Raw genomic sequence first — 25,638 nt, 5'->3', positions numbered from 1 at the left:
AATTGGGGTTCATCATTGGCTGTGACCCCTTTCCCTGGATTCGTTCGGCCCCATAGGAGTCCGTGCACCAACAGCAGTCACCGCTCTTCATTGGTCAGGACCTGCGTGAGAGCTTCAGGTGGGGGACAGTGGGGTGTGCACGCAACAAATGAACAGGGGATGAAGAAGAAATTTTGGAAACGGAAACAGACGAAAACGACTGGTCAGTGCCTCGAGCTGTGTGAGGGGAAACTGCTGCCCGTTGCCATGACCTCGAACCAGCACCTCCTTGCCTGTGTCGACCTGGAACAGTCTCATACGGATCCATGACATGCAACTTTTGCGCTTTAATTGTGTGCACACTTTGTGTTCCCGACCGAGTGGAAAGAAAGAGACAATGGGGTTGACAAGTCAGCCCAGCTTCAGAAGTGAATGGCACACGCTACCTTACGAAGCCTACGCTAGTTTCAACACTTCGTCCGTCGCCCTGAAAGTGATGGTTTCCATGGCGCAGATGCAGGAGCTGCCAGGGCAGAAACAGAACATGCCACGGCACACTGCACGGTACGCATGAAGCTGTAACCCTTCTCCGCTGCCCATTGCCCCCTTTTCAGCCTATCTGCCGCTGAATTCGGAAGCAAACTCTGGAGCGGTTGGTTAGAAGAGGACAAGATCCGGCATCCGGCACTCACCATTCGGCATTGGTTTTGATGTTTGCGCGTCCTCCCCCACTGTGCCCCGGATCAGCTTCATGATACAACTCTCCAGCCAAATCCTCCCATTGGCACTTCACGTCACTACAAGAAGAACTCCGAGACATGTTCAGGGTCCAGAACAGAACACGACGGAATACAACCCCCCTTTTTCTGAAGCGTATCCTGAGTGCAGATTGGTCGCTGCTATCGTGGCACTGGACGATTGTCTCCGGCAGTCTTCCGCAACCGCCCCACCATCTTCAACCACCCAAAAGATCCAAGACTCCAACTCGATTAACTCTTTGCATCGGCGCTATGAAAAGACAAAAGCAAACCAAGCAGCAGCACCTATCCTTCTCCTTTACTCTGCGCCGCCAAAATCCCTCCTTCGAGTCTCTGTCACCGGGCGGCAAAAAAATGCGGGGGAAAGGGGGCAGGGAAGATGCACACCCCCGCATCTTGGTCACCATGGATGGATGGCGTCAATCTTGGTGGGAATTCCCGAAGGCAAACGAATGAGGCCTGCAGACGATCGTGGGGTGATCTCTGTGGCCAGCACGGCGGACAAGTGCATCCAGTGACGGTGTGCGGACATGGACGCAGAGCCTCAAACGAATTCACGGTCGGAAAACAAAGAAATGGTCCCAATTTCAACTTGCCAATGGTGATAGCATCTGTTCCCGATTGGACCGGCCAAGCGAGCCCGTTTTGGCGCCTCCCGCCCATTCGTTTCCCTCCGCACGATGTGACGAGGCCGACGAGAGGGTTGCAGAGCGGACAGACCTCACCCGACCTCGGACAACAGAGAAATAACAGTCTGGAAATGCTACGGCCGGTCGGGCCCTCGGCAGTGAGCCGGGCATCCTCGGCCAGGCACAAAAGCAGCCCCGAAGATGGCCGTCATGAGGAGCATCACCAAAATCTGCCAAGGGGCAGTTCAGGAGCCACTGGCTGTCAGAAGTCAAAAAGTGTTCCAACCTTCGACAAGCGTTCTCGCTGCTTCCTGCCTTCTCCCCCCTGATGGCTATATTCACGCCCCCCTCCCCCCCTGGCCGTTAACCGCGCACATCCGTCCCACCATCACGGGTCCGTCAATGCTTCCGCGATCCAATAAAACGGCTGTTCCTGACGCTTAACCTCATTGGGGCTGGCCCCGCGGGGACGCAACCTCCACTCCCACGAGAGCCCCCTGGATTTTTCAGCACCCCTGGGCCTGTGAGTGATGCAAAATATCGCAATCAATTCATCATCTGGCTTCATCCTGAGATCCGACAGAAGAACAAGAGCCAAAAGAATGGGCAAGCTTGCGCAGTCTGCAGGGGCATTAGGGGTTCAAGTCAACAAAATGCAGAGACATCAAAGCGTATGTCTCGCGATCTCGCTGGAGCTGAATGAAGAACAAACAGCTCCATCCTGCGACAAGGACATTCTTTCGAACACTGCCGATCGCCTCCCTCCCCGCCCCCCAACCAAGGGATGGTAAAAGAAACCATTTGCTACCTGCACAAGACCCAACAGTAGGTATCACGGTTTCTCAGCATCGCACTTGTTACAGTGCAAGGCACTGGCTGGGCCTCCGCGGTGCCGTCGGAGGGCTTGACTGGCAGCACAAAGCCTCGCCTTCGGCGCCGACAGAAGGAATTTCGAAAAACACGCCGACATGGCTGACTTGTTCCACCACCACCACCACCACCAAAAGATCCAGCAATCAACTTCTGCGCCGCCTTTGCTTCTTCTCATTACCCAACAGGCGGAAAATGTAAATTTCCTCTCCACTCAAGGCCAAAGCCCCGGAGCTGAGAAATGCAAAAAAAAAGTGAACAAAACTCCACTGTGCGCAATATCGGACACCACCGTGATCGCTCGGCAATGTCGTCGTCGTCATTATGACCGGCACATCGTGGAAATCGTCGATTGCTTTCCAAGGTTTGCAATGCCGGGTGTTGGGAATTAGCTCCTGATCAAGGCTGAAACCAGTGGGAATTCCCCTCGTGGCACTTGTGGTTGCTGGGCAATTTTCCCGTTGCCTTGGAACGATTTCCGGGTCGCGGTGGGGAGAGAGATGATAGCGGATCCTCGGAAGTACCAGAAGAGGGAAGGGATCTTCCGCGATTTACTTCGCACTACCGGGGGCAATATCCGGAGAAGTGTTCTGGACTCGGGCCTTTGGAACGACGGGGAGATGTCGGCTTGGAGACAATTTTCCTCACAGAATTTCCGGTGAGTTCTACCAAGGATTGATCATCAACACTCTTCCTCCCTCCGTCCCCGTCCTCGGACCCGGGTTGCACACCTCACCTTGGAGGTCCATTGTCCCACGGGGGAGCGAGGCACGACGGCCGTGCTCCGTTCCACGGCATCATACACACCAACACCTGACTCTGTCTTGCCAATACATACCTCGTTGCGTGATAGGATTACAAGGCTAGGGTTCGACATTCCTATTGTGTGACAGGCAATTTCTTCAAGCGCACCACTATTAGCCAGAGAATGCGCTGATATGTTCCTATACCCCGGGATGCGCCTTGCGCGAGGTATTCCCTCCATACGCCGACGCGTCTTTCCCCCATGCGGGGTAATATCGATATTTGTGCCTGACCAGAAGTGAGGGGAGAATGACGGGATTGCGCAGACGCGAGGAAGATGGGCAAAAGCTTAACATTACCATTGGCATTGTGTTGCAGATGCACCTTAACGGCGTCAACCGCTTCCCGCTCGGTAAACTCACCTTGATCAGGCGAGCCTCGCGATGCTTCGGCGTTCTCGTATTCTACACCAAGGCTACTTTCCACCATCTGTGATACAGAGTACAAAGAAGGGTGAGCAGCTCTCCTGTGTGTTTCCCCCCATCTTTCCAGCCCCGGGAGGGGATGATACTGGGAGCCCGCCTTGCCGGCCGAGACAATGAATAGTAACCCGGATAATTCTCATCAAGTGGTGGTGGTCAAACCGGCTGGTGATGGCTCAAGGGTGGTTGTGCATTTTGTGGCTGGGCCTTTCGGGAATTGGACCACGGCGCCGCGGGGGAAGGGCGGGACGGAGCGAGATGCGATAGGGTAGGTCGGTAGGTCCTCTGCGAGATGGCGGTTGGATTAACCCGGTTTTGAGGTGTTTTGAAGATTGGTCCTTATTTCAAGGGGCTCGCTCATTTGCCACTCTTTTCATTCTGTGACCAAGATTTATTGGATTGAGGCCAGAAAAATAAAAGCGAGGCAAGCGCCTGGATATTTCTTGTGGTGGTGGTGGTGGTCATGATCGATTGGATGGGGGCGACTGGGGATCACTTTATCGCGATAAGATGTTGCTTGGGTGTATGTGCTGCCACGATGCAATTCTGCTTTGTCCCGATGGGCAGTTGCATCGTGTGTGTCGTTGGGCTGAGAGAGGGACCTGCTCGATGGGGGATGGTTTGGTGTCACATGAAGCTATATTGAAGCTGCAAATAAAGCATGGGCATACCTTGCTTCTTCATGACTCACCTGTGAGGGATGATCTGAGTGTGAACTTGGAGGTACTAGGCAACATGAAACATCGGTTATTACCTTGGGTGTGGCGGTATCCAAATGAGGGGAGCTTTCGACTCCATGGGATACATCACTCTGATGAGGTCTTGGAACAAAGAAAGATGGGATGGTTGATGATGGATGACACCCCTCGACAGTTGAGGTTTGGGTGCTGACGGATGCCCTGCTGGTGACCCAGCGCACCGGGACCGACCCCGCCATGGCCACACCGCGGCCCGGGCCTTGCAGCAAACAACCCATGTGCAGCTCTCAACAAACAACAGGCGGTCAGAAAGATCTCACTCTCACAAAAAGAAGGACTTTTTGTCATACAACATCCATTTCATCTCACTCATCTCACTCGTTCATCATCCGTCAGGCTGTCTTGGTGACCCTGTTTCTCACTGCCGCTATCTGCCTGGCTGCTCTCGGTACCAGCCTAACGAATCGCCACCCAGCTTTGTGACATGCATTGATAGCCGCATAACACTACCATCTTAGCCCGCCAACTCACCACACACATCATCCTGCCCCTCATGAAGTGTCTCAAGAACATTGGCCGCTATACCAGCTTCTGGGGCCCAAACCCACGATCTGCAGGCGGAGGAAGTGCAGCTGGCAAGACCCCAAAGTGGAAGCTCAGCACCAAGAAAGCCGCCATCTCGGTGCTGTCAGCCATTCAAACCCTCGCCAACCCGCACACATCTCGAAATCATCAAAAGTCTATCCTCATCGAGCAAGGGCACAGGGATGAGTTTGTACCATACAAGGCCCCTTCAGAACTGCCATTCTATGGCCGCAGTCCACCGGTTTATCCTGCCCGTATGTATTGCCCCTATTCTATGATATCAGCCCTATTATGATCGACCACACATACCTATAGCTACATCCAATGTAACCCAACACTACAAACCAACCCACTCGTGCCGCAACCTTTGATCACCGGGGCACAACTTTCTCAAAACAATATATTTTTCTCGTACTAACATTACTGTCCCTACCAAGCAACCGCCAACGGCACCACCCCCCTCTGGTCCCACCCCCACCACCTCGCCTCCCTCCTCGTCTCCAACCTCACCCTCCAAGAAAAACTCAACCTCACCATCGGCCATGCGGGCCCTTGCGTGGGTAACACCGCCCCAATCCCCAGACTATCCATCCCCTCCCTCTGCATAGCCGATGGCCCTGCCTCTCTCCGCGGCCAGGAATATGTCTCCGCCTTTCCCGCGGGTATCCATCTCGCCGCAACCTTTGACACAGATCTCATGTCCCTTTATGGCCGCGCCTTAGGTAGGGAGTTTCACAACCGCGGTGTGAACATTGCTCTTGGTCCCGTCGCCGGGCCCATAGGCAGGATAATCAAAGGGGGCAGGAGCTGGGAAGGGGGGGGACCAGACCCCTATCTGGCGGGAAAGTTATTTGGGAAGGTGACAAGAGCTATGCAAGAGCAGGGTGTGGTAGCGGTGGGGAAACACTGGGTGGGAAATGAGCAGGAGACGAGGAGGAGGTTGGATTGGGATACTGGACGGCATGCTGTTAGTGCCGAGGTTGATGATAGGACGTTGCATGAGGTGTATGTTTGGCCTTTTATGGAGGGGTTGAAGGAGGGGATGGGGGGGGTGATGTGTAGTTACCAGCGGGTTAACCACTCGTATGGGTGTCAGAATTCCAAGTTGATCAATGGGGTGTTGAAGCAAGAGTTGGGGTTTGAGGGGTTTGTGGTTAGTGATTGGGATGGGCAGGTCAGTGGGGTGGGGAGTGCGAATGCGGGGTTGGATTTGGTGATGCCGGGGAAGGGGTTTTGGGGGAGCAGTTTGGAGGAGGCGGTGAGGAATGGGAGTGTGGGTGAGGAGAGGGTGGATGATATGGCGAGGAGGGTGTTGGCGGGGTGGTATCTGCTGGGCCAGGATAGGGGATATCCGGAGAGGGCGATATGGGGGAATTTGGAGAGGCATGGCGCGGTGGATGTGATGGAGGATCATGGGGAGTTGATTAGGGAGATTGGGGCGGCGGGGACGGTGGTGGTGAAGAATGAGAAGGGGACGTTGCCGTTGGGGAAGAAGCGGAGGTTTGTTTGCGTTTTCGGGTATGATGCTCAGGTGAAGGCCAGTCCGTGGACGAACAGGGATCGGTATGGGGGTGGGTATGAGGAGAATAATGGGTGGGAGACGTTTAATGGGACCTTGATTACTGGGGGTGGATCGGGGAGTACCACACCGCCGTATGTGGTCAGCCCGTTTGAGGCGATTCAGCATCGAGTACGCAAAGAAGGGGGCATTCTTCGCTGGGACTTTTGGTCTGGCAACCCCACGCCATACTTCAACGCAGACGCCTGTACAGTCTTCATCAACTCTTACGCATCCGAGACATTCGACAGAAAGAACCTGACCGACAAATTCAGCGACGACCTCGTGCTCAACGTAGCCAGCTGGTGCAGCAACACCATCGTCATCGTCCACTCCACCAGCATCCGCTTAGTCGAAGCATTCATCACCCACCCCAACGTAACAGCCGTCGTCATGGCCGGCCTACCAGGCCAAGAATCCGGCAACAGTCTGGTTGACATTCTCTGGGGCGACGTCAACCCATCCGGCCGCCTGCCATACACCATTGCCAAATCAGAGCAAGACTACGGCGCTGTCCTCGATCCAGCAGGAGCAGAAGATGAAGACTTTCCCGAAGATGACTTTTCCAGAGAGGGTGTCTTGCTCGATTACCGAGCCTTTGACAGAGATGGCATCACACCCAGATTCGAATTCGGGTTTGGATTGAGCTACACCTCATTCTCGTATTCATCCTTGCATACCACTGCCAAACCCCGTGTCGATACCAACATGGGGGAGTGGCCCGAGAAAAACAAGGAAATCGTTCAAGGCGGACATCCAGACTTGTGGGATGTAGTGGCGGTAGTGACATGTCACATCACCAATACTGGCGATCTGCACGGAGCAGAGGTTGCGCAGCTTTATCTCGGTGTGCCGAATTCTGAAAAGGACGGGAAGACACCGGTTAGACAGCTGAGAGGGTTCAAGAAGGTTGGACCTCTTGCGCCGGGGGAGACAAAAAAGGTGATCTTTGAGTTGACAAGAAGGGACTTGAGTGTGTGGGATGTCGTCAAGCAGCAGTGGAGGATGAGGAGGGGAGAGTACAAGGTTCAGATCGGGGCGAGCAGTCGGGATTTGAGGTTGGAGACGGCTATCATTCTGGAATAGATGGACATCAGAGGATGTAAGGCGCCAATAATGGCTTGATAGATGAAATGGCGATTTAGACAACTTTTAACACCATGGTGTGATGGATGTAGTGAGCAATCTTGTATGCACATTCCTCAACATCCCAATATCACGATCAATGTGGTAATGTTGGGAGGCAGACACATGCTTAAAGCTGTCGATCATGATTGTCTGAATCAGCGCCGGACCTGACTCTTCCATGTTTTCGGACTCTCCAGAAACCTCGAACCATTGCGGGTACCTCAGCCGTGATTTAACACACGTCGGATCTAACCCGTACGTTCCATCCATCCGTATACGTCGACACACCAGCCACCCACTGCTGCTTTACCGTGCATCTATCCAGCACCCACTCCGCTCCATCTGCAATCGAGTTCCACTCAACCTCTTTCTCGTACTTGTTCTACAAAGATTATAGATTTGTCAGCCACCGTCACAAAGACCAAACGCTCCCAAGTTATCAGTGAGGACGAACGACTTACATCGTTGCAAAACCAAATAGCCGCATTCCAATTGCAGCTCACCCTCCCGCAGTTGCCCGGTCCGGGCCCGCTCTTTGCCATCCCCGACACCCGTCGGAGGTAATCAATGCCTTGGGCAATCTCCCTTGACCAGGTCAAGGAAACTCTATCGGTTAGGCATCCGTAGCTCTCCGGCTCGTCGGTCAAGACGGAGGCCTTGGGCGATGTGGTGATACCCATGCCAACGAGCTGTGCGTGAAAGCTGGTGTTCCAGCCAGGGTGGGAGGCTTCCATCTGGGCGATGGCGTCCTGGACTGTTCTGGTGACGGTGACTCTGGTGCTGATATCGGGGGCGGAGGGGTCAATGGGGGAGGTCCCACTGGATGGGAACGATCTAGTAGCCCGAGAAGCCGCCGGCGCTGCTGTTGCTGCTGCTGTTGTTGATGGGAGGGGAAAGGCCAGAAGACGGGGGAGCCGTAGATGGTCTGTGGGATTGTATTAGTGGCTTCTCCGTTGAGAGGTAAGGTTGTTGAGGGGGTAGATCATACGCAGGTGAAGGTCAGTAGACTGGCGAGCATGGCGGGAATGGACAACATCTTGTCGGTCTTGGCTTGGAGCATGCGTGGGTTGTTTGGTTCAAGCTGCGGTGGGAGCTTTGAAAAGCGTTTGGCAGGCTTCTGATAGATGCTTAGAACAGCCGGTTAGTGTGGGAAAGATCAGAAATTTCGGTGAATCCTCAGGCGGAGCAAGTGAATGGCTCTAGATAAAGGAGCTGGGAACCTCTCTTTCTCTGCCAGCTCCGCAGATGAGCGATATGCTACCCTGATCCCCACAATTTCAGCCGCAACTGCTCATTAGAAAGTCGGTCGTTGTTGCCATCCAATATCTTATTCAGGGCTAATTCTTCTGCTCCTTGCACGTGCCTTGGAGTACTCAGCAGCCGCCGCCCACTTGCTCAACAGTGTCGGCCTGTTGCCACCTTTCTGGCACGCCCAACAGCACCATAATCACTTGATCAACTTGTCTTTGAAGCTGTAATGGCAATTATACAGAGCTGTGATCACTGATGTATAAAGTTGGGATTACATAAGTACATACCTAGCTGGGACTATGGTTGACAAGGGTGTGATGACTTTCACATAGGACTGCCCGTCGGGACAGCCAGTAGCAAATTCCCGGATTCAATATTCCTCATTAATCCACTTCCCGGGTTGACGGCAACTGGACTTTCAGAAACCCCGTCTCTTGTCGCTGGTTCGAGCTTGCTTATTGACCGGGTCTGTGGGTGATTGGAATATCAAACACAAAGATCTGCGGCTCGTTATGCAACATCAACCCCGTTTTCTGTGACAGTCTCACCCGTGCCGTACCCCCCTGCACAACACTAAAACAACAAGCTTAAATTTCACGATTGGAAGGATTGAGGGGTTTCCTGTTCCGATTTTGGGGGACGGCACAGGTCACACCCAATGCTGTGTGCCTGTGTCATTCGAAGCCCGAGAGGAGACACGCGCGACAAAATGCAGACGGCATTTTCAAACCCCACCCCTGATAGAGTATCTCTCTGGTTTTGAGTTCATTCATACACTACCCGAGCACCACCTCCCCCCAGGGATGATGTGGACGGGAGATGTTTTTCATTTTGCTCTCTCCTTCTACCCACACACTCGTTCGATCATGACACCACACCGTATGATTTGGTGACCATCTCACGCGCGCAACTTGACAACACAACGCCCTGGCCGGCGACAACATAAGGCTATCTTATTATTCACTTAATTACTCACACACAATATGGACGCCCCAGAAGCAGTCGGGCCACCGGTCAAGTCCCTCTCTCACATCTTCCGCCGGAACCAACTCAGAATTCAATCCCCCGGCCCTTGGAGTCCGAGGAAATGGCCGCCAAAGAGCCCCTTGGGGATGTACGAGTTCTCAACGACATCAGCGAGAAACAAAGAGGAAGGCATCAGCGAATTCACCACCAAAGGAGGGAGAGACAAGGACAACAACGCCGGACCAACAATATGGGGCTTTCGTCGACCAACCTTCTTCCTGAGTGTAGCACTAGCGGTGGTGATTCTCATCGCCATAATCGTCGGCGGAGTAGCAGGGACAACAGCAGTGGCCAACGCACGGAGGTACCTCTTCCCCCAGCCTTCCTCTCCTATTAACGAGCCACTAACCACCAACCACAGTGAATCTTCCCTCTGTCCCCTCCCCACAACAGTAACCATCACCTCTCCTCCCTCCCCAACCCAAACCACCGGCCCCGAAGCCATCACCGTCCCCCGCCTCGGCCTTCTGGATTTCGACTGCGGCCGCATAGCCCTCTCTCGGCAGATCATCACCCTGGGCACAAACAGCTGGTCGTTCGACGTGAACTGCATGATGGACTTCAAGGGAGTAGGCGTGGATTTGACAGGGATGACAAGCTACACCTTTGAAGACTGCATAAAGGCTTGCGCGATCTACAATAACATAGCACGGAACAACACGTGTGTTGGGGTGGGGTTTAGTGCAAACCTGACGACGATATTACCCAAGGTGGGAGGAAATTGCTGGTTGAAGGGGTATTTACCGGAGATGAGCCCCGAGATGAACTTGGGGGCTGTGGCGGTGGTGGTTAGTGGGCCTAAGTTTATGGTTGAGGGGTGATGGGGAGGATAGTAACTTGAACGGGGAGAATGGGCAGAGGGAAAGCATGCAAAACTTGCAATTTGGCGAGATGTATGTCGATCGTGAACAACGACGATGACGGCGAAGAGAGGTAATACCCAGTGCGGTGTGGTCGCAGGTTGAACCCAGGCGTTTTTTTTTCTTGTACGTAAGTGGTTGGACAGGTAATGAATGATATGTATTTAATCACATTTCTCTCTCTTGTAATGATGATGATGATGGTGATGATGATGATGATGATGATGATGATGATGATGTTGTTGTTGTTGTTGTTGTTATTGTTGTTGTTGTTGTTGTTGTTGTTGTTGTTGTTGTTGTTGTTGTTGTTGTTGTTGTTGTTGTTGTTGTTGTTGTTGTTGTTGTTGTTGTTGTTGTTGTTGTTGTTGTTGTTGTTGTTGTTGTTGTTGTTGTTGTTGTTGTTGTTGTTGTTGTTGTTGTTGTTGTTGTTGTTGTTGTTGTTGTTGTTGTTGTTGTTGTTGTTGTTGTTGTTGTTGTTGTTGTTGTTGTCTCACTGTTGGGAAAATTGTGCAAGTGTTGATATAAAAAAAAGTCGAAAGAAAAGGAAAAAAGTAGTTATAAAAGGATCGAACCCACTACCTAAAGCGAAGAGCTCTAGTGGTGGTCTCCGGACTTTCATACTGATGGTCAGCCAGTGTGGATTCAGATACTGATCACTGAGCTACCAAATCAATGAATCCAGCTACGTTAGCTACTTCGCTGGTAGCTTGGAGCAGACTTGGGGTATATATAGGCCCATTGTCTTGCCATCACGGGGTTACTCCTCGACAGGTGTTGCCGGGTGATGACCGGCATGACGACGGCTGTGGGCATGCTGGCCAGTGGCTACTCAAATCTCAACACGTACTGGGCGTTTCCTGATCAACCAAGTCCTTGGTGCTTCCCTGTTTCCTACCTGAGTGGACTATGGATCCATAGCCTTTCCATACTAGGTAGGCATATCGCCAACCACGGTCACTGTAGCAGGTCGAGCTGCCAAGATTAGAGAAGACTGAGATTAACGACAGTAAACTACTGCAATAATGTAGCTAGCAAGAACCCAACAACAACGAAGCGAAGCGTAAACGACAGATATGACACCCAGCATCATCAACTCTGCAAAGCGACCCCCCATCCCCGACCAGACCCCAAGCCGTCCCCTTCGATTTCCACCAGCAAAGCGTGTATTACATATTATCCACCGCACTTTTCAACCCCATCATAGCAACCTCTCTCTTCCAGCCACAAGCTTCTGGCACCACCTTACCAGATAATAAGCGCCAACAAAGCCCCAGCCACAGTCCCCAAAATAGTGTGCAGCAGCGCCTTAACCACAATCACCAACCCCAGCACAACCTTATCAAGAGCCTTGATCAACCCAACAAGAGCCAACAACAACGGAGTCAGAATCTGGAGGACGCAAGCTATTTCCCTTGTTAGCATCACTTCCCCCCCTCTCCTGGTCTAGCTGGGAAAGCTTACCCAACCCAAGCTTGATAATCACCAACTTGATCGTGCAAGCAATCTCCCAAACCAAGAGCTCAATCTTGACAAGGAGACACTCTTTAGCGCAGGACTTATTCGGGCCGTCCTTGCCGCCGCCGTGGCCACCATCCTTATCATCGCCGCCGGTGCGGGCAAAGATAACAGTGTCCTCCCATGCGCGCTTGGCAAGGAGGGTGGTGGCCGAGGTGAGAGCGCTGGTGATGGCGTTGAAGTCGGGGGCGAGGGCGGCGGCGGCGGCGTTTTGCTGGTCGACGGAGGGGTTGTCTTGGACCGCGGCGGTGGTGGAGTCTGGTGAAGTGGTCAATGTCAGCAAGGGGTGGAATGTGAAGGGGAAAGGCGTGGCGTACTAATGTTGCCGGTATGAGTCTGCACAAGAGCAAGCAGAGTGTCGAGCTGATCAGCCTGGCTCTCGAGCTGGCGGGGAGAGAGCTGGCTCTCCGTCACGATGGGCCCGGCGAGAGCCGAGGTGGCCAGGGCAAGGAGGGAAAAGATGGCGGTCTTCATTTTTCGTGTTTGGTTTGGGTCTTTGGGAAAGATCAAGTTTGGCTGGTTGGTGAGATCAGGAGAGAGGCTGGTGCTGCTGGTGCTTGCTACTGCTGGTGAGAAGAATGGTGTCCAAAACGAGGAGATGAAGCCTCTATTTATCGTCGTCGTCGGACTTGATCGCGCGGTTTTCTTCCACAGAGACCTCCATCGAAACAGTATGTTCGATAGAGTCTCTGATCTCGAGGCAGCAGAGCCGATGTCTCCAGTTTCTGCTTGCGACGCTATTCCAAGTTTTCTTCGTGAAGGGATCGAGATGTTGATTGTGGCAAGGTCCTAGTTGCATCTCGGAGGTCTCTACTTTTGGCAGAGATGATGTCAACTGGCATGAGAATAAAGTAGCTCGTGCTTCGAGGTTGAACTTCTCCTGATGGCTCTGGTCTTCACGATAGCCTCAGCACACCCGCTCATGTACTTGGCAAGAATAGGAAAGAGTCGTGCTGATCATAGATAATCCAGTAAATGAACATATAGTAGGTACCAACTCACCACAAAGTAACCAGATAGTCAGAATCAGGCACTATGCTATGTTGTTCGGGCGTCCATTGGCTCAAGCCATGCCATGAAGTGGAGGCAAACAGGTTTCCCAATGCGCAGACTCCTATATGCCGCGGTAGACAAACATGCCACGGCTGCTGGCCCTTATGATCAGACATCCACGGATGTGGTGTTCAGCCGCCAAGAGGGAGGTCCTGTTCGACCAGAGACAAGAGAAAATTTCCCATTGGTGCCCCTTTTCACCGTCTCGTTGATGGAACGTTGAGAAAACCAGCGAACTCAATATCCTGGCCCCTCTACCTACATCCTGTCGAGGTCTCAGTTATTGAGTGATGCAACGCAATGATGTCAAGAGACAACATTAGAGCCTGAAGAGCGCTGCTGAAATCTGGATAGGTGGTCCATTCTCCGACTATGAAGCCTGATTCTCCTGCCAGATCCAACCGCAATCCATGTCGATTTTTATTTTCCGATAAAGCATAGAAGTGATTTGAACAAATCCAACAGCTAGAGGTGGTCGCATGGGATACCAGAAAATCATTTGTGCGGGAAATATCTGTTCCTGATCAACATGAAAATCAACGAGAAAAACCTGGGTAGCAGCCACACCGTTCCGCTGCGAACTGACATAGCACAGAGATCTCGCCACGACCGGCCGGAAAAGGAGGGCACAGGGGTGGAGAGCCTGCCGGACTGCACGAAAGAGAAGCGCTGCTAGACACGTCAATATGATTACGGAAGAGACCTCCTGTTCTCCCCGGGAACGTATAAGTGATCGGGACGGAGAGGGTTGGTGGCTGATGTGACGTTCGCGGGGCTGATTTACCCAGGGCGGCATGCAGATTGACAGGCACATAACGTGACAACTTGCGGGGAGGATGGATCGTCAGGGTATGATCGTGCGCATCGATTCATATAGGCGTCCCGAAATTAAAAAAACACCAGCCCAAGCTTGTGGGACGGGAAGGACCACTCCATTGTCGCGACGGAAATCATTTCGGACTATGTCGCCAGCGAGTGGAGGGCTCATGGTAGCTGACCGGGAGATTTGATACCAACCTCACGTTGAATGCGAGACTGCTGAAGAGAATGTCGAAGGAGATTTGGCGGCAAGTGAAGCCAGAATACCGGCTGAGGAGTTGGTTCATATATGGGGCATGTTGTGGCACCGGAGATTCTCATCTCCCATGCAAGTCGGTGTCCTTTTGCTCTGCTGGAGGGTGACACTTCTCTAGCGAGCCCTGAGGCCGTGTTGTTGCTGCAGTTGTCCCAAAACAGAGAAGATCAGCGCATCGTCCGATGGTAAAAGTGAAGCATTACGCCAAACACTTCCGACAGCACTGTAAATGTGTCTCGTTGACAGGCGGAATTGAGCGGAGAAGCGCTATGTTACGGTGCCATCATCATCTAAGCACAAGCGGCGGATATCATGGGCAACACTGAGGGCGATAGAATATATATGACGATGCCCAGCAGAATACGTGACCTGTCGGCTGTGTCAGAGAGGAGAGCTGTTGCTCGATGGGATCGCGCAGAAGGGGAGAAAATCCCCGCGGTGTTCACAAACTTCAGTAATTAGCTGGTGAAATCCAAGAACGGTTTCCGGTAATGGTTGAAGCTATCACCTACTCCTCTGTGACGAGCGAGCACGGGCCTCTAAGACTCGTCTTGATGAGTTCAGGCGCCGTGAGGGGGAGGGCGGGATGATGTCCCTAGGGGTGGGAGACTGACAGAAGAAAACCCCTCCAGAGGTCGGTGGAGACTCTGGGTCAGTGTCTCCGGCTCGGAAGTTGTCAAGTCCCGTGTGTGTCACTTTGGGCAAGAAGGGAGACCTGTCGACTGTGAAGTAGAGGAAGGAACGGCTCTGGGACGACCGACTTTGGAAACATGCAACTTCTTTGACAGTGTGGTCGACGTGGGGGTCTGACCACTATTACTCTGATCAAAAAGGATGTCAGCTCTGCAGAACGGAATGTCTGTCATTGTTTCAAGAGCAGTTAAAGTTGGCTCATATTTTACTTATCTTGACCTATTGAACAATTTTACCCCCGCGTTCTCTCCCTTACTTGGCTTGGTCTGCTCTGTCGGGTCCAGACGCGCCTCGTCTTTCTCAGGAAAGGTACGCGACTACTGATAAGTCAACACGCTTAGGAACTTGGAACAAGCAGACTGGAAATTGCCTACATTTTTGCTAACGTTGCTTGCCCGCCAGATGATGGCTACCCTGGAATGCCAGGTGGTCGTTATCTGTCCGTCTCTCTTGCGACTGCTGCACGGCTCAGGGAATTCACTGTTTGGAATGGAGGAAAAAACAAGTGGGCCAAATCACCAAGACGCGTTGCCGTAAAGTTATAACGAGTCGCTCATCACAGATTGCGCCATCATGTTCGTTGCCTCACCACCACGCTCCTTACACCACATTCGTTTTACTCGCCCTTAAGGTCATGCGCCGATTCTCGCCACCTGAATCTCCTGTGGTTTCACCAACAACGGGTTCATGCCCCAACATCATGCCCATGATGGCCAACAAGAACATGAAGCCCGCCGCCATGAAGTCGATGATGGCTACCCCCGTCACCTACATCCCACCACTTTGCGATGGCGCCTGCGGTACCACCCCTCGATCTCAGCAGCCAATGTGGTCAATGATGTGGCAGGAAATAATGCAGATGATGCGAATGATGCCCAACATGTGCTGGGCCATGCTCACCCAGCGCAAGCATATGTCCTGGGCCGACATGGGAGACATGATGATACACACCATGCTCACGTGCATGGAGATGTGCATGATGGTTATGGCTGTCCCGCTCTGGATGATGATGCCTGGTGCCATGTTCGCCATATGGATGTGCACCTGTGCCTTGATGGTCATGGGCATGTGCTGGATGCTCAACGGCAAAGAGCAGATGCACATGTGCGCCATGGAGTCTGATGGCTGGATGATGGGCCCGGAGATGGACAATGAAAAGTGGATGTTCATGGGCGGGATGGGTATGAGGTATGTCCTCTCATTCTTTGCCTGGTGTGTTTAGAGACCACAACTAATCGATACAAGCTCTCGCCACTGCCACCAACAAGCCCTTCCTATGCTCTCTCGCATGTTTAACCGTCCCATGATGTGCATCTGCATGCCCACCTGGGGTATGCCCTTCGACATGATGTTCATGATGCTCCAGCGTTGCATGGTGATGCCCAGCCAAGTCCGCAGAAACCTCTACGCCCAGATGCGCACTGCTCTCCTCGACGACTCTATACACCGCTGCGTCGTCCTTTGCCACAACGATAGTGCCGTCCTCGTCTCCCAGGCCATGGCTCAGCTCTGCTCCGACCTGCCCGCTGAGAAGATGTGCAAGCTCGAGATCTACTCCTTCGGTGCCGCTGCCTGCGAGTTCATGATGCCCCGTGGTGAATCCACCATGGATAGCGAGCCTGCCCACCACCAGTCAATGGACATGATGATGAATGACCGCAAGGGAGTTCACATGGAGCACTTCGCCATGACGACTGATCCTTTCGCTCAAATGGGTGTTCTTGAGAGCGTGCGCCAAAACATGAGCGGTCGTTTCTGCGGCGGCGTCTTCATCATGGACAACAAGAAGGCTATGTCTATGGGCAAGATGAGCCAAGACGCCATGAACATGCAGATGATGTGCTCCGGCCTGATGATGGAGGACTACATGATGATGATGTTCTCTGCCCAAATGTCGATGGGTGCTTCCTCGGGCACTCCTAGCTCCATGGACAGCAACATGATGATCGATCGCGACTGCGCCGAGAAACGGGAGATTGCTGCCATGTCCAACTACTATGCCGCCTCTCAGACCAAGAAGGGTAGCAAGCGTTTGAGCTGGACTGGCCTTGCTGCCACCGCTGGTCAGAAGAACGGTGTCAGCGCCGGCATGATCGGTCTTGAGCAGGCTCGCAAAGGATGCAAGGGTTGCAATGGCCACAAGGCTCGTGAGGTCAGCTGGCTGTCACGCTATGTGTCCATGGGCCATATGATGGACAAGAACATGTCGGAGGGCAACATGGCTCGCTCTCCATGAGCCACTGGAGATAACATCTATTGATCTTCTTGTATACCTACATCCTGTATTGTGCTGAACGGGGTAATGTGGAGAAATTTTGAAAGGTTCTCACAGATTCCCTATCATTTGTTGTTTATACCAAGCTGGTGGAAGTGATTGAGGGATTGTCATCGACAAATAAATTTCATGAAAATGCGAACGCGATATATGAAACAGAATCCGTGATTAGATGGTGGTCCACCCTTTCTCGAGATTTAAGGCAACCAGCTGAAGGTAGACACAGAACAGGGGGTTTCCCGGGATCTTGCTGATACTCGGTCTTCGTGTTGCATCCCGGTGTATCACAACAGATGTATCGGGAGGTCGACTACCTTCGTTGTATCACCTGTTCATTGGGTCTGATTCCTTTTTTGGAGCGCCACTTCAATTTCTGGATACTTTTCGGAGCCTTTTTCGCGGGATGATACGGGGCCTAGACCGTGACAGGGATAGAAGTCAGCATTCAATATCTTCTTCCTCTCTGCTGGTCTGGCTGTGAAGAGCTTCACTGCCATGCTGTTGTGTATTGCTGAGCGCCGAGCCAAAGATCGACCCAGATTTAACCAATATAAAACCCAGTCCCACCAGACAATCTGTTCTACCGCTCTTTGCTCTTTTTCCTTCTGGGTGGCTCCTTTTCCTTCTGGGTAGCTCCAAGATGGACGTCGCTATCCCATTTGGTTTGCCACGGGGAGTCTCGTTTATTATCTTTTGGGTACTATATACATCGCTTGCACGGGCCGACCGCTTCACCAACCCACCATATGACTCGCGAGATCTGCAAGAACACTATGCCATCGGGCAAAAGATCCAGGTCACCTGGGTAGCGGCTGGACTCCGGAAAATCACGCTCGAAGTTCGGCAGTGGACGCAGAAGAGGGATGGTGATGTTATTGGCATTCTAGCTCGTGAGTACCTACCACTCATAAAAGCCCATGATGATGGCAGGAGAAAGTCTTTTGACCTTTCAGCTTTCAGAAGACGCACAGAACCAACAGACGCTCCAGTGGGTCATCGGAGAGGGTGACAATATCGACAGCAAAGCCATTGCCAACAACCCACGCTTCGTGCTGGTTATTACTGATCCGCCCCCCGGTAACCATGCCGATATCATGATCGAAAAGTACGGTTACGAGAATGGCTCGCTTTGGAGCCGGGCGTTTATCTTGGAGGACGTAGCCCAAACATCCCTGATGACATCGGCGACGTCAACAGAGACATTTTCGACGTTGACGCAACCGACGATATCCAGTACAGTCTTCCCGACGTCTGATCCCTCTACCCCAGTCAACAACGGCGATCTGCCTCAGACAGCGAAGGTCGGCATCGGCGTTGGAGTTGGGCTTGGGTCCCTGCTGCTGATAACTTTGTCTGTTCTTCTGACAAGATTTGTCTTGAAGCGGCGGGGCAGAGACAGCAAGGCGGATTTCGCCAGCGTTCCGAATGAGGAAATGGTTCATGATGTTGGCAAACCACCGCTTTACTCAAGCCCTTTCGTTGTGCACAGCGTTAATGGGCATAGCAACGCGGCTGAGTTGGCTACTCAGCCTACGTCGGTGGAGGCGGGAACTGAAATCGGGTATCTTGAAGGGTGACGGCCGAATCAATGGTCGCGGTGTTGGGTTTTGGTGACATGTAACACATAGGGGTTGGAAGGCTGTAGCTAGGTAGATAGGTATACACCCAAATAATACACAAATGAAGTGGAATTTGTCGAGGAGAAGAGCGAACAACCCAGGGGCGGTAAAACCTGTCAGTCGAAAGGGTACATGTATGCAATGCTTTCATGTCGAGTCCCTTGATGGAAAGACTAATTTGATAGCCCACTGAGCCACACGGCACATGTGCCCACTTTAAAGTGTGACAAGTGTCAGAAAGTCACCACAATGTGCGACCTGTTCAAAAACTCTTATTCGACTCTGTCATCATACACACATTGTGTCACAACTTTCCATCACTTGTTTGGTCCCTTGCGCCTACACGTGTGCCGTTGTACAGGTCCCTCCAACAGGTCTTCAGAAGCAAAGAGGGAGGGTTTTACAACCTACCTTATATTGTCGGAACCCGCGTCGGTGAACTTGATCGCTCCGTCATCCGGTTCTTCTCTTTTCCGCTTTATCCTCGAAGTAAACCATTTATGTTTCCAAAAAAAGCCATGAGGGTCCGGCTCTTCAAACCAATTCAGCAGGCGGTTAGCCTGGCATTTCTAGTGCAGCATGTGGTGTCGGCTGTTGAACCACTGGGCGTGACGTGGATCAATCCACCTTTCGATGATTTGACTGGGATTCCGCAACGCTTTGCTCTCGGCAGTAAAATTCTTATTGAATGGAGCGTTGGGATGGCATACTCCGATTCCTTGACGATTGAAATTTGGCACTTACGACCTGGACCTTGGGACTCGGGATCGGACCTGATTGGCACTTTGCTCAGTACGTCATTGTTGACCAGAACCGTTGTTCAAACTGTCGCTGAAAGTTTAAGCTGATAGAGGACATCTACTATTCATCCGACCTTCTCGTCCAGGAGTGGTGGGACATCGGGGACCATGACAATATCAACAACTCAATTCTCTTCGACAGCCGGGAATTTAGACTTCGGCTCCGTCGATCTGACGACCCGAACTGGAAAAGTGACAGTGGAATGTTTTATATCCAAGACAATCCACACCCAGATGCATCTTCCATGACGCCTACGACATCCAAAATAGGGACAGTCACAGCGCCGGAAACATTGGAAAACGAGGCTCTTGACAGCAGCAACGAACTTTCCCAGACTGCGAAAACAGGAATTGGGGTAGGAGTCGGATTTGGCTCTGCTGTACTCATTGTACTGGCAATCTTGACAACGAGGCTTTTCATGATCCGGCAGAATAAAACTAAGCAGGCGGACATTTCTGGCGAGGATGTCGAGACTCATGATGTCGCTAAACTCACCAACATTATCCTTGTTTCGTTACCAACACATGAACTGGCGGCTAACAAAGCCCAGCCCATGAGCTGGTCGCGAACAAATATTACCCAGCACATGAGCTTGCTGGAAAGAAATACGAGAACCTGGTGGTTGAGTTGCCGGCTGAGCCAAGTGCTCAAGAGGGGGAAGGGAAACATGCGTCTGAACCTCCCAGGTCAAGCACTGAGGGAAAGGATTGCAGTAAATGGCCGGCCACATTCTTTTTGTGGTGCCAACTTCACTTTCAAACACTGTTGTCAACTGGAGAATGGGGCTAGGCTAGGTATTGATGTAATGAATATGTTTTCAAGCTTGGAATGCAAAGTTACTGCAAGAGAGAGGCTTGCCGGATCTAGGTAATAACATTTCTTCAAAAGGCAAGATATCTGGCCTTTAGGCCGTAGGAATAGTATATGTATGTGGAATTGCTAAGGTACTATTGCCTAATCAGTCTAGACAGATACCTACGGAAATAGGTAGATACCATCCAAGTGCCCGGTTGAGATTATGTTGTCCGAGCCTTCATTATCTGCTACCCAAGCTTTACTCAGACACGGCCCAGCTTTGAAAGGCCAGGGAGCTAGGTAACGGTCAGGTACAATGAAGGGAAGCCGAATAGTTTCGGTCCAACACTCGGTTCAGTGATGCACAGCATCAATTCTACAGGCACCCAACAGTGGTTTCGCCACATCAAGGCATCCGGCAATGCAGGCATGGCCTTTATTGCCGGATCCAGAATGGTCTGCGGTTTTAAACCACAGATATGTAATATGTCTCTAGTTTGCAACCCCTAGCGTTCTGTGGCACCGAATTACTACAGCAAACCTGGAACCCGCCCTTAACTTGTATCTCTCAGCATGACTGTCTTTGCTAGCACTGTCACCAGCGAGCAAGCCGTTGCAGCCTTTGCTCCCCAAGTCAAAGGACGCACCTTCGTCATCACCGGTGCCGGCCAACCTAGTATCGGGAGCTCAATCGCCATCGAACTCGCCAAAGCATCACCAGCTCACCTTCTGATCGCCTCCCGCACCGCTGAAAACGTCCACCCGGTGATCGCAGCCATCCGGGAACAAGACCCATCAGTCAAAACAACATTTATCCAACTCGACCTCTCCAACCATGACTCAGTCCGCCGTGCGGCACAGGAAATCCTGGCAGCTACCAAATCCAAAATCGACGTTCTCATCAACAGCGCCGGAAACATGGCCCTCAAGAAATACACCCTCGACAAGCAAGGCATAGAAATGCAAATGTCCGTCAACCATGTCGGACACTTCCTCCTGACGAACCTTCTCACCCCCGCCCTTCTCACCGGTGCCAAGAGCCCCTACGGAGCCCGCGTCATCAACCTCACCAGCGTAGGGTACCAAATCTCCCCTGTCCGCTTTGACGACGTCTCCTTCTGCGACGGCAAAACCTACGACATGTGGACAGGTTACGGCCAGGCCAAGACAGCGCAGATCCTGTTTGCGTATGGTTTGACAGACCGGCTGAAGAACCGCGGTGTGGTGGCTTTTGCTTGCCACCCGGGGTCTAATCTTGATACTAAACTTGGGTCACACTTGGTGATGGATGATTACAGCGATGTTTTGCCCACCACCAAGCGTAACACAGGTCAGGAGTTTAGCTTCACTGTTGGCGATGAGCCGCGGTTCAAGACGTATGAGCAGATTGGTGCTACGCCTCTTATTGCTGCGCTGGATCCGGATTTGGCAGGGCGAGGGCCGGCGTACTTGCAGAATGGAGAGGTTGTGGAACCTGTTGCGAGACATGCGGTGTATGATAAGGGGGGGGTGGATAGGTGCTGGAGACTGAGTGAGGAGTTGGTTGGGCAGAAGTTTGAGTATTAAGTCTAGGGGAGAATGAGGTAGCCCATGGGAAAGCGGTGGAAAATCATCGTTGTGGCAGGCTGAAGGCGCGTTGTTTGTGGACATCCACTCTTTATGTGTGTGAGGTCGATTATCTCTGAATCAGTCACAATCAATCCCCTGGTTCTTGAAGTATGCTGCAATACACTTGTAATTCGCAAAATCATCTCGTCTCTGGCAACTGGGACGCTGGAAAGGGGGGCGGCCTTGGAATTAGCGGCTTGGCACAAGTGATTCAGGGGCTCAGGGGATCCAAGGACGATTTGGCATGATAATTCTATTAAACAGTCTAAGTTTCTAACACAAATTGCTTTTCCTGTAGCACTGTAAAATCATCCCACACAACAGTGTCTTGGTGGCAATACGGAACAACCTATCTGTGCACCTTCTTTTCTGACCACAATCCTCGACAGATTCAACTTGAAGCCCAGGACTGACTTCTGGTCTGGCCCAATGATCACGTTCTTCTCCCACACCCGCTCATAGAACCACAGCGGCGGTGTTGACATTGGCTTTGGTGTTCTGGATGAAGTAGTTTTGAGTCAGCTCTTGTGTCTCATGACTTCTCCCCAAACTGCCTTCAAGTGCTCGCTTACCTTGAAGAATACCGACGAAATTAAACTGGCTGCAGCAGCGACGTAAACACAGATGAAAGTCTTATTCCAGGACTGGACAATAATCTCGAGGGCGCGTGATCGTTGCTCGAGTGACAATGACTCAAAGACCTGGTTGCTAGCTCCAGCAACGACATGCGACAACTCCTCGACGGGAATCTGTGGTAGCGCATCATGAAGTCCGCTTGTTGCTGTGTTGATGAATACGGCACCACTGATGGAGAGACCAAACGTGATTCCCGTCAGTTGCCCTACAATAATGTCAGTCATGAAGGGCAAAGTAATCAGAAAGGTTTGTATGATGATGAAGCTTACCAACGAGCATGAGGGCGAGCCCATAGGGTGCGTCTTTGGGGGCGACAACTGACTGAACGACGGCAAATGCATTTTGTGCATAGGCGCCAATTCCAAAGGCCAAGAACAGCTCGATGACATAAAAGGCACCAACCGGTGTGCCCCCATTGATGTAGTGGGCTAGATATCGCGTTAGACACCAAAGCGTTGGTCAAAGGAATGTCACAGATGGCTGGAACTTACCCATGAGTGCAGCTGTGATAAGAGTCAAAGCACTTCCTCCTACGAACCAAGGTTTATACCAACCCCATCTGCTTATCAGGTGTCCACTCACGGGCATTATCGTGATAAGCGCGAGGATGAATGGCAGCAGTCGAAGAGCCGTATAGATTGCTGAGTCTCCCTTGGAAAACTGGAAGTAGATGGGAATCCAGTATGTAGACATGTAGCAAGCCGCAGAGCCGCCAGCGCAGGCAATGAAAAGCAATACCGGCATCTTCTGCTTCAGCATGGGCACAGGAAACAGACGTTTATGCTCCGTCGTGAAGAGACAAAACGACTGCTGGAGAGCGAATGCGATCCAAAGAACACCGCTGACGACGAATAATGCGACGATCGAGCCACTGTTCCAGGGGAATTGCACTCCGCCTAGATTGATAGCCATGACGATGGTTGCCATGGCGCCAATGCTGATGATGACGCCAACCCAGTCCATGAGAGCGAGCTTTTCAGACTGCTTTTTGTTCGGCAACGGGTTGGCCGAGGGGATGACGAAGAGATAGGTAGGCAGAAGGATAGCCCCGAAAAGGAGATTGATGTAGAACCCCCATCGCCAGTTGTACAACGAGAAGGCGCCTCCGACAGCTGGACCACAAACGGTTCCTACGCCCCAGGTGCCTCCGCTAAATGCGCCAGTCGACCATGTCAGTATGGATGATAGCAAATGAGGCCATTGAGCAGCGCATACTTACACGTAGCTAAGGTATGTGGGACGCTCCTTATCCGTAGTATGCATAGACATGAGTACCTGAAGACCGACATACATCCCGTTCCCACCGGCACCGGCCATGACACGACCAATGATTTCAGCATCAATGTTTGGTGCTGCGCCGCAAAGTGCCGAGCCGGCGAGGAAGAAGACAAAAGATATGATGTAAACCCATTTGGAATCATACATTGTGTAAAGTCTTCCGAATGGGAGGATAGTTGCCATCCCCCCGATCATAAATCTGTCGGTTTTGGGGTACCATCAGCCTTCGGATCAGGAAATGGTGCCGGAAATCGGACTCGTGCTTACCCGACGGACAGCCATGGTAGCTTGTCAACTCCGTTGAGATCGTTAACAACGACCTTTTCACGATCACGAGTCAGTAGGAGATGGTTTATGGGAACACAATGGTGAAATATGTACCGGAATGATGTTGGCAACGATAGTGTTGTCCAACGAGTAGACGAAGATAGCCGTCAAGGTGCTGATAACAAAAGCTGCCCACTGCCCAATTGTCAGTACGGTGACGTCTTGCCAGCAGCTGCGACCAGGGTCATGTAGGTAAACACACGCGGGCACCGGTTATTTTTCGTTGCGGCTCATCTTCTGCAGTCAAAGCTTGCTGAGGGGATGAGGAACGAGAAGGGGAGGATTTCTCCACTTTCTCCATATCTCTCCCATTCCCCAAAGCAGCAATTTCCGTGTTGTTGGCGGGAGTTGGATCGTCCATGAGGTGTGGTAGGGTAGGAGACGGATAGTGGCAAGTCGAAACGAACGGCGAGCTGATTGGGACTTCACCTTTCCTTGTTAAGGAACGACACGTAGTAATCATGCATAGAAAGAAGCGGTGAACCACCAACAAAAAGGCATCAGGGGCCACAAAGCAGGAAATGGAAACTGTTCCTGATTTATGTTGGCTTCAAGGGCCGAAAAATCTCGGCTGAGGCTGCGATGGCAGGATGCCATCTTCTGCCAGTAAGGCTTCACGGTCTGCAAGATTATGTGAGGGATATGAGTGTTGGTCTGAGCAGAGGGCCAATCGCTTCTCAAGTATATTACTCTGTTGCATCTCATTCAACGAAATTGGCAAGGAATGGGACGATCTCTGACAGAGCAAAACAAAGTTCCAGTCGCTCGCAACAAGGCAAGTAGCTCTAAAGTCCGAAACGCAAATTGTCCATTATTAATCCGGACATAAGGGATTCCCGACATGTAACCACAGATAAAGAACTGAAACCGGACCCAGATAAGGATTTCGATTGACAGCTCAGTGCTAAGTGATTCCTCGATATGTGATTACTCGCAACATGTAATAAGGGATAGCTTTTAGGTTCATTAATCTTCGATAACTATGACTGCTCAATGGTAGGCATGGACCAGCAAAGCGCGCAGGTAATGACCGAAGTACTGACCACCGCCTTTTGTTTGCATATTGTTTATGTGTGCATCAACCTTGCATAACCTTCTGTAGCCCTTTCACAGGCATCCATGAGTAGGTAACACCCAAGGACTGAGTGTAAGGCCCGAGCATTCAAGGGGGCGAAGCCATAATATATTATGTAGGTAAATATTCAGCTGCTGAAGACCGTGGGACGATCGGCAAGAACCCGGGCGAATCGCAGTCAGGGTCCCGGTGGATGGCAAGCTGACATGCATAATTGCTCATACAATCACTATTATATCACACAGTATGTGTAAGTGCTGACCTACCTAACTACAACATTATCAGGGTACATGTCCGGCGAACTGAATACCCATGTGGGA

The 25,638-nt window shown here is 51.8% G+C and overlaps 10 protein-coding genes across 10 annotated transcripts; 6 read left to right on the top strand and 4 right to left on the bottom strand.

The window, feature by feature from the left end:
• Nucleotides 1-272: 272 nt before the first annotated feature.
• Nucleotides 273-7,416, top strand: QC762_403750 (uncharacterized protein). The gene is made up of 2 exons (XM_062889830.1): nucleotides 273-4,999; nucleotides 5,183-7,416. Exons 1-2 carry the CDS (start codon nucleotides 4,714-4,716, stop codon nucleotides 7,387-7,389), a joined length of 2,493 nt encoding a protein of 830 aa, XP_062743416.1. The 5' UTR covers nucleotides 273-4,713; the 3' UTR covers nucleotides 7,390-7,416.
• A 247-nt stretch (nucleotides 7,417-7,663) lies between these two features.
• QC762_403755 (uncharacterized protein) lies at nucleotides 7,664-8,622 on the bottom strand (the record flags this gene model as incomplete). The annotated part of the gene is made up of 3 exons (XM_062889831.1): nucleotides 8,420-8,622; nucleotides 7,893-8,356; nucleotides 7,664-7,813 (listed from the first exon to the last, which is right to left on the bottom strand). The coding sequence occupies exons 2-3, from the start codon at nucleotides 8,163-8,165 to the stop codon at nucleotides 7,664-7,666; spliced, it is 423 nt and encodes a 140-aa protein (XP_062743415.1). The 5' UTR covers nucleotides 8,166-8,356; nucleotides 8,420-8,622.
• A 631-nt stretch (nucleotides 8,623-9,253) lies between these two features.
• QC762_403760 (uncharacterized protein) lies at nucleotides 9,254-10,783 on the top strand. Its single transcript, XM_062889832.1, has 2 exons — nucleotides 9,254-10,012; nucleotides 10,070-10,783. Exons 1-2 carry the CDS (start codon nucleotides 9,666-9,668, stop codon nucleotides 10,527-10,529), a joined length of 807 nt encoding a protein of 268 aa, XP_062743414.1. The 5' UTR covers nucleotides 9,254-9,665; the 3' UTR covers nucleotides 10,530-10,783.
• An 838-nt stretch (nucleotides 10,784-11,621) lies between these two features.
• QC762_403765 (uncharacterized protein) lies at nucleotides 11,622-12,557 on the bottom strand (the record flags this gene model as incomplete). Its single annotated transcript, XM_062889833.1, has 3 exons — nucleotides 11,622-11,971; nucleotides 12,030-12,341; nucleotides 12,401-12,557. The coding sequence occupies 3 exons, from the start codon at nucleotides 12,555-12,557 to the stop codon at nucleotides 11,811-11,813; spliced, it is 630 nt and encodes a 209-aa protein (XP_062743413.1). The 3' UTR covers nucleotides 11,622-11,810.
• A 1,821-nt stretch (nucleotides 12,558-14,378) lies between these two features.
• On the bottom strand, nucleotides 14,379-15,645 carry QC762_0065590 (uncharacterized protein; the record flags this gene model as incomplete). Its single annotated transcript, XM_062883674.1, has 4 exons — nucleotides 14,379-14,434; nucleotides 15,161-15,221; nucleotides 15,279-15,384; nucleotides 15,509-15,645. 4 exons carry the CDS (start codon nucleotides 15,643-15,645, stop codon nucleotides 14,379-14,381), a joined length of 360 nt encoding a protein of 119 aa, XP_062743412.1.
• On the top strand, nucleotides 15,183-17,140 carry QC762_0065580 (uncharacterized protein; the record flags this gene model as incomplete). The annotated part of the gene is made up of 2 exons (XM_062883673.1): nucleotides 15,183-16,092; nucleotides 16,150-17,140. Exons 1-2 carry the CDS (start codon nucleotides 15,539-15,541, stop codon nucleotides 17,138-17,140), a joined length of 1,545 nt encoding a protein of 514 aa, XP_062743411.1. The 5' UTR covers nucleotides 15,183-15,538.
• Nucleotides 17,141-17,819: 679 nt separating this feature from the next.
• QC762_0065570 (uncharacterized protein) lies at nucleotides 17,820-18,858 on the top strand (the record flags this gene model as incomplete). The annotated part of the gene is given in 3 exon segments (XM_062883672.1): nucleotides 17,820-18,069; nucleotides 18,140-18,828; nucleotides 18,837-18,858. Coding segments are annotated over 2 exon segments (867 nt in total). The 3' UTR covers nucleotides 18,757-18,828; nucleotides 18,837-18,858.
• Nucleotides 18,859-19,238: 380 nt separating this feature from the next.
• On the top strand, nucleotides 19,239-20,612 carry QC762_403775 (uncharacterized protein). Its single transcript, XM_062889834.1, has 2 exons — nucleotides 19,239-19,590; nucleotides 19,650-20,612. Exons 1-2 carry the CDS (start codon nucleotides 19,299-19,301, stop codon nucleotides 20,468-20,470), a joined length of 1,113 nt encoding a protein of 370 aa, XP_062743409.1. The 5' UTR covers nucleotides 19,239-19,298; the 3' UTR covers nucleotides 20,471-20,612.
• Nucleotides 20,613-20,967: 355 nt separating this feature from the next.
• On the top strand, nucleotides 20,968-21,960 carry QC762_403780 (uncharacterized protein; the record flags this gene model as incomplete). The annotated part of the gene is made up of 1 exon (XM_062889835.1): nucleotides 20,968-21,960. One exon carries the CDS (start codon nucleotides 20,968-20,970, stop codon nucleotides 21,958-21,960), a length of 993 nt encoding a protein of 330 aa, XP_062743408.1.
• Nucleotides 21,961-22,214: 254 nt separating this feature from the next.
• QC762_403790 (uncharacterized protein) lies at nucleotides 22,215-24,980 on the bottom strand. The gene is made up of 8 exons (XM_062889836.1): nucleotides 24,446-24,980; nucleotides 24,298-24,378; nucleotides 24,184-24,236; nucleotides 23,858-24,115; nucleotides 23,130-23,788; nucleotides 22,908-23,066; nucleotides 22,575-22,843; nucleotides 22,215-22,500 (listed from the first exon to the last, which is right to left on the bottom strand). Exons 1-8 carry the CDS (start codon nucleotides 24,704-24,706, stop codon nucleotides 22,459-22,461), a joined length of 1,782 nt encoding a protein of 593 aa, XP_062743407.1. The 5' UTR covers nucleotides 24,707-24,980; the 3' UTR covers nucleotides 22,215-22,458.
• Between the last annotated feature and the right edge of the window lie 658 nt (nucleotides 24,981-25,638).

This window comes from Podospora pseudocomata, chromosome 4, assembly GCF_035222375.1.
Source record: "Podospora pseudocomata strain CBS 415.72m chromosome 4, whole genome shotgun sequence".
NCBI lineage: Eukaryota > Fungi > Ascomycota > Sordariomycetes > Sordariales > Podosporaceae > Podospora > Podospora pseudocomata.
This window is presented reverse-complemented; position numbering and strand designations above follow the sequence as displayed.

Bases quoted from the DNA above. Each gene is read 5' to 3' on its own strand.
- QC762_403750 (XM_062889830.1), top strand. From the start codon at position 4,714: ATGAAGTGTCTCAAGAACATTGGCCGCTATACCAGCTTCTGGGGCCCA. The intron at 5,000-5,182 runs GTATGTATTGCC...GTCCCTACCAAG, and splicing joins TCCACCGGTTTATCCTGCCC to CAACCGCCAACGGCACCACC.
- QC762_403760 (XM_062889832.1), top strand. From the start codon at position 9,666: ATGGACGCCCCAGAAGCAGTCGGGCCACCGGTCAAGTCCCTCTCTCAC. The intron at 10,013-10,069 runs GTACCTCTTCCC...CACCAACCACAG, and splicing joins GCAGTGGCCAACGCACGGAG to TGAATCTTCCCTCTGTCCCC.
- QC762_403775 (XM_062889834.1), top strand. From the start codon at position 19,299: ATGTTTCCAAAAAAAGCCATGAGGGTCCGGCTCTTCAAACCAATTCAG. The intron at 19,591-19,649 runs GTACGTCATTGT...TTAAGCTGATAG, and splicing joins CCTGATTGGCACTTTGCTCA to AGGACATCTACTATTCATCC.
- QC762_403790 (XM_062889836.1), bottom strand. From the start codon at position 24,706: ATGATTACTACGTGTCGTTCCTTAACAAGGAAAGGTGAAGTCCCAATC. The intron at 23,067-23,129 runs GTAAGTTCCAGC...CGCGATATCTAG, and splicing joins TATCACAGCTGCACTCATGG to CCCACTACATCAATGGGGGC. The intron at 22,501-22,574 runs GTAAGCGAGCAC...TACTTCATCCAG, and splicing joins TTTCGTCGGTATTCTTCAAG to AACACCAAAGCCAATGTCAA.